The following is a 6037-nucleotide window of genomic DNA, read 5'->3' as shown; positions in this document are numbered from 1 at the left end:
CAGGGAAAACAAACAAGCTACCGGCGTCCAGTTTTAGCCGGAACACAAATGACCAGAGATTGAAAGCGCACGCGAGCTCCCGGCGGCGCGGCCCTCGCGCATGCGCACGAGGGCGGACAGAGCTGCAGCGAGAGCCTCGCGTCCCTCAGGCACCGCCGAGGCCACCCCAGACAGCGGCGCGGGTCCTGGCGGGGGGCGGGGCCACGCCAGCCCGGAAGAGACGCTGCGCCGCGCATGCCCCTTCCTTTCCGGCCTCGGCTCCGAACCCTACAGCCGCCGCGGTGAGTTCTGGCGGGGTTTGGTTTCCATCGGCACCCATCGGGGCCATCCCGCCGCCGCAGCGGCCCCGCTTCTGTAGGGTCGGGCGGGGGCCTTCTCTCACCCTCTCCACGCATCTATTTTTGAGCAGCGAGAGGGTCTGGGGCGCCTTTCCCCGGGTAGAGGGACGCGGGTTGGCGAAGATTGGCGTCCGGTGACGGCAGGGAGATGAAGCTGTTGCGCGAGGGGGCCAGCCGGGCGAGGCTGGGAAGACAGCAGCCTGCCTGTGTGCGCTTAGCTCGGGGAAGACCCGAGTCGGCGCCGCCTGCCTGGCTGGCGCTGGAGCTCTAGTCGGGGGAGGAGTGGAGGGGGCGAAGGCCTTGGCGCTTCGCCTTGGAGTCAGCGGCCTTCCAGAAGCGACAGCTTTCTTCCCCGGAACGTGTCTGCGCGCCTTAGGGTGCAGCCGCCTGGCTCCCCAGGTACCCACAACGCAGTCACCTGCTGCTGCTCTTCCGCATACGCCGTCGCGGGGCGCGTGCTGCAGTTTTTCTGTCTGCACATTTCTGTGGGGTGCCCAGTGGTTTGGCGCGGTCGTTGTGAGGCCCGTGAACTTGGCCGTTTTCCTTCCTGCAGATGTTGATGCCCAAGAAGAATCGCATTGCCATTTACGAACTCCTCTTCAAGGAGGGGGTGATGGTAGCCAAAAAGGACGTGCACATGCCGAAGCACCCAGAGTTGGCGGACAAGAACGTGCCCAACCTCCACGTCATGAAGGCCATGCAGGTGGGGGGGGGGGCTGGAAGTGGGTTTTTGGTTCATCATCAAGGCCGACTAAACGTGTTTGCCTCTCGTTTCTAACCCCCAGGCTTCGGGGGCGGGTTTAACGGTCATTTTCTGCCTTGCAGTCGCTCAAGTCTCGAGGCTATGTGAAGGAGCAGTTCGCGTGGAGACACTTCTACTGGTACCTCACCAACGAGGGCATCCAGTATCTCCGGGACTACCTCCACCTGCCCCCCGAGATCGTGCCTGCCACCCTGCGCCGCAGCCGACCCGAGACCGGCAGGCCTAGGCCTAAAGGTACGCGGCCCAGATGAGCATGGCCAGGGGCCTGCTTGGCAGCAGCTCTTGCTGGGGAGAAGTGGGTGTGGGGACAGAGGTGTTCTCGGGACACATCGCTGGTGTCAGCTGTAGAAGGGTTATGGCGCACGGATTCTTGGTCAGGTTCTGGAACCTTTGTCCCCTGACGTGGGACTTGAGGCCATCCTGGAATGGCCTTAGACGAGTAGAAAGTTGGTTTTTGTTCCCCAGTCCCTGTGCAAATATTCAGACATGGGATAGAGCACTGAGTGACCATTTTGTGAGCAGCAGAGTTTGTGCTTTCTCAAGAAGTCCAAAGCAAAACTAATCATTGCGGAAGAATGGACCATCTTGTATTTTTTTTGCAACGGGAGCAAAAATGACAGAGGGAAGACAGATGTGTGTACAACGGTGGCGTGCAGTGCATCTTGGCTGGGAAGCTATCTTCTGACTCCTGAGATCATCGCTGGCTCGGAGTTGCTTGTTGGCAGAGGGTTTGGTTCCTTGTCACATGAACTTTGTAGGAGCTGCAGAGACTCTGGGCTGAGAGGCAGAGGTTTTTGAAAACATGCTCATCAGACTTTCCAGGTCTGAAGGGCGATTTCCTGGAGCTCGGGAAGGTGTGTTGGTAATGAAAGCTCCTTAAGGTGGATTCTGTTCCCTCCTGCATCTGGGGGGAAGTGCCTTATCTGGGGGGAAGTGCCTTTCTGTCGCAGATTCTGACTGAATCAGCATGGGTGGGCCTGGTGTTTTGTGTGACTGAGTTTTTTTCCCACTTGCCATAAGGTCTATTTCATTTAACTTTTTACAAATACAGATTTCAGGTGAATTCTAGGGTGGTAACTAGGTGAAAATTTCTTAGAAGATGAAATTGTTACTTTCGATGTTTGTTTTTTAAGCTGTGCCTTAGCAGATAGTTGGCCCTCCACGTCCGTGGGTGCTGCAGCCACAGATTCCACTGAGGAACAGAAATTGCATCTGTACTGATCTGCATACACTCCCTGGTCATTGTTTTCTAAACACAGCAGAACAAGCATTTAAGTTGTGTTAGGTATTACAGATTATCTAGAGGTGGTTTAAGGTATGTGGAAGGATGTGTGTAGCTCATAAGCAAGTACTGCATCATTTTCTACATGGGACTTAAGTGTCCAGATATCCCAAGAGGCGCTGTACTCATATCCCATGGCCTGATGAGGTAGATGGAGAAGCTGACCCTCTTGATAGCCTCTAGATTATATGCTGTGTGCCTTAGGTGGGCCTTACACCATATGCCATGTTTTCTATTTGCATATTAAATTTTAGTTTTTTTAAAAAATTATTTGAAAGAGTTACAGAGAGATCGTCCATCTGTTGGTTCACTCCCCAAATGGTTGCTGGGGCCCAGGGACTTGAGCCACCCTCCTCTGCTTTCCAAGGAGCATGCACAATGGAGCTGGATTTGAAGACTTAACCAGTGCCCACATCGAGTGCTGGCGTCAAAGGTGGCGGGCAGTTCATGCCACTACGCAAACTCACCAGCTGCTGAATATTCCCTCCTACAGAGATGAATAAACTTCAAAATGTTGACCGTTTACATGCTTGTAGAAATAGCCAGTTTTGTAAATTTGTCAAGTGACAACACTTCTGTTGAGAAGCATAGTAAAAGAATGTTACTGCAAATATGTGGCGTTTTACCTGAGATGAGCGCTGTTTAGGCCTTTGAGGAGCCAAACTGATGAGGAGTGTCTGTGGGGTCAGTGTCTAGCTGACAGGAAGAAAGGAGTTCTGACCCCGTTAACTTACAGTAACTAAGTGGTTGTCTGGTGAGAACAAGACAGTAGTGCAAACTTTCTTTCTCTTTAAGGGGTAGAGTTCCCAGGCTGTCCGTGTTCATAATGTGGTTTGCTTTCTGTAGGTCTGGAGGGAGAGCGGCCTGCGAGACTCACAAGAGGGGAAGCTGACAGAGACACTTACAGACGAAGCGCTGTGCCCCGTGAGTAATGCGTCACCTCTCGCAGGGCCCTTGAGCACAATCTCGATTCTGAGTTCTGCTCTGGGAGCTGGGGAGACCGTAGTGTCCCTAACAGATAGAAGGGCGTGCTCAGCCGTCAGGGGGTGCAGGTGTTGTGGAGGGAAGGACAAAGCACAGGTGAGACAGAAGCAAGCTCCTGATGGCAGTGAGGGCGCCGGCAGTGGCCGTCTCGGGGAGGGCACTCTAGGCAAAGCCTTTCCTGGAGGACGCCTGGCTTGGTGGGAAGATAAGAGCGAGCCATGGTAAGGGCTTGCGCTTACTCTTGACTGAGATGGGGAGCCGTCGGCATCCTACCTGCTAGTCTTTGTGCAAAGCAGTTAATTATGATACATAAGCAAGGTATAAATGGGGGAATTTTGGCTAGTTCTACCTCATTCACCTGTGTGGAGTAGAGGTGAACGCTAGCCGGCAGCAGTGAGGATGGATCTCCAGCTCTGGTTTCAGAGGAGGTGGTTGCTTGGATTGGAAGTCATCCGTGCAGGGATCAGTCAGAACTCTTAGAGTGAGCCATGGGGGTCCTCAGCTTGGTGACGGGGGTGTGGGGGAGAGCATTTCAGGCTAGAGCTTGGATGTGCAGAGTTAGAGTGAACATGTTGGCGTGCTTGCCAAGCATTCAGGGAGGTGAGCAGACAGGAGCCTGTGATGAGTCTGGTCTGAAAAAGATTATTTAAAAGCAGAGAGATCCTTCACCTGCTGGTTCACTCCCCAAATGGCTACTAAGCCGGGAGCCAGGAACTCCAGCAGGGTCGAGCCCATGGGTGGCAGCGGTCCCAGCACTTGGGCCATCTGCTGCTTTCTCGGGTGCATTAGGAGGGAGCTAGATCAGCTGAGCAGGACGGGCACAAGCAGCTACTTAACCCGCTGTGCCACAATGCCAGCTCCCACACCTTTCATTTGAACTAGTGGCCACTATATAGGGTATTGCAGCACTAACAATTTTTTCATGTTTGCTTCTCCCGTGGCATCCATGGGCCATCGCTGCCTTCGTCTTGGTTCTTCCTCTGTTAAGCTCCCTCTGTAAAATTGGTGCTGATCTGAAATGGATGATCAGTAACCCGGTGGGAAGTTGAGGGTCCTCAGACCTTACAGGGCAGGGCATGCGGTCCAGGCTTTGTGTTTTACTAATATAAAGAAGAGAGTCCATAGGTACAATTCTACGATAACCATACTTCCCTCCTCCAGTCAATCAAATCGCAGGATGTATTGTTCCTACATGCTTTTTGTATTCTGTGTTAATGGCTACGTATCCAGGAAACCCGTATGCAAACTGAATGTCTTTTGGGGACTGGCTTACTTCACTAATGGCTTCTGATTGCATGCGTGGCGACTACTCTTACATTGGTATTCCTTTGCAGCTGGTGCCGACAAGAAAGCCGAGGCTGGGGCTGGGTCAGCAACTGAATTCCAGTTTGTGAGTATCTTCTGTTCCCTTTCCATCAGCAGTCATTTGTTTAAGCCGCAGTGCTGCGGGTGTGCTGGGTCTTGTCCCTCCCTTCCCCGTCTTTTTCCCCAAATCCCCCCAATTCCAAATTTGACATTGAGATGTATGCAGACTTTTGTGACTATGAATTACTGAAATGGATCTCAATAGATGAAAACATGTGACATAGTGGTATTATTTCATTTAACGATTTGTTTCCTAAAGTGAAGCCCGGCATTGAAGTAAATGCTGCAGATAGGGTGGGCTCTGAGATCAGATGCTCCGTATTCTCAGAGGTGGTGTGATCCTGGGCAGTGGCATTCTGCCGCAGTCTCCTCATCCATAAGACAGAGGTGGAGGTTAGAGCTATCAAAATGATTGTGAGGTGGCTAATCCGGGTCAGGTGCTCAGCATGGGGGCAGCTGTGTGGCAGGTCTAAACCGCACACAGTCCCTCAGAGATGTGAACTGGAGGTTTGCTTATATGGTAGAAACAAGTTCCCATCCCCTGCCAGGTGCTTCCATATGTGTGGGCATGGTGTCCCAGGTTACCGCTGAGGAAACGGGCCTACGTCTTCGTGTGGTCACAGGCCAGTAGAGGACCAGGCTGACTCATGCCTGGGCTCTGCAGTAATGACAAGGCAAGGTTAGCAGAGCCCTGAAGAGGTGGAGCTGGGAGTGACACTAACGCTGATGCTTTCTCTTGCAGAGAGGCGGATTTGGTCGTGGACGTGGTCAGCCACCCCAGTGAAGTTGGAGGGGATTATTTTGTGTTAAATAAACTTGTAGCCAGAAAAATGTAGCCTTCTGTGTCCTTTATTGCATTGCATAACCTGACTGCAGTGGTTACAGGTCAGAATAAAGATGACTCAAGACTGAGTTGGGTTTGGGAGTGGACCTTGTTGCTGGTGATGTCACTTGTTGCTGTTAGGCTGTGCACTTGGCTTTGTCACATGCCCTTGGCTCTATCCAGCACCTCCCTGCAGGGAGTATGGTACCACGCCTAAACTGGGCAGCTTCTGCAGACCAGCCATGCGCACTCAGCTCTGCGTGGTGGGAAAGTTGCAGTTGGTTCTGTGCCTGCTTCTGGGACATCTGAGAAGTGCTGGGGAGGGAGGCTGGAAGGGAATGCTGTTCCTGGAATCCTTTGCAGTTCGGGGGGGGGGGGGGGGAGTGCAGTAGTGGTGTTTATGCCTGAGGTTTAATCTGGGTCTTTGAGGCTCTGGGTTTTTTTGTTTTTAAGATTTATTTTTTATTTATTTGAAGGCGGGG

The 6037-nt window shown here is 52.7% G+C and overlaps 1 protein-coding gene across 1 annotated transcript; it reads left to right on the top strand.

Moving 5' to 3' along the window:
* Positions 1–201: 201 nt before the first annotated feature.
* Positions 202–5567, top strand: RPS10 (ribosomal protein S10). The gene is made up of 6 exons (XM_062185981.1): positions 202–281; positions 892–1041; positions 1164–1335; positions 3230–3307; positions 4702–4757; positions 5475–5567. Exons 2-6 carry the CDS (start codon positions 892–894, stop codon positions 5514–5516), a joined length of 498 nt encoding a protein of 165 aa, XP_062041965.1. The 5' UTR covers positions 202–281; the 3' UTR covers positions 5517–5567.
* Positions 5568–6037: the final 470 nt, after the last annotated feature.

Source organism: Lepus europaeus, chromosome 3 (genome assembly GCF_033115175.1).
Source record: "Lepus europaeus isolate LE1 chromosome 3, mLepTim1.pri, whole genome shotgun sequence".
Classification (NCBI taxonomy): Eukaryota; Metazoa; Chordata; class Mammalia; order Lagomorpha; family Leporidae; genus Lepus; species Lepus europaeus.
This window is presented reverse-complemented; position numbering and strand designations above follow the sequence as displayed.

Excerpts from the sequence above, each read along its gene's own strand:
- RPS10 (XM_062185981.1), top strand. The coding sequence starts at position 892 with ATGTTGATGCCCAAGAAGAATCGCATTGCCATTTACGAACTCCTCTTC. Across the intron at positions 1,336-3,229 it reads CGGCAGGCCTAGGCCTAAAG|GTCTGGAGGGAGAGCGGCCT; the intron begins GTACGCGGCCCA and ends TGCTTTCTGTAG. Across the intron at positions 3,308-4,701 it reads CAGACGAAGCGCTGTGCCCC|CTGGTGCCGACAAGAAAGCC; the intron begins GTGAGTAATGCG and ends ATTCCTTTGCAG.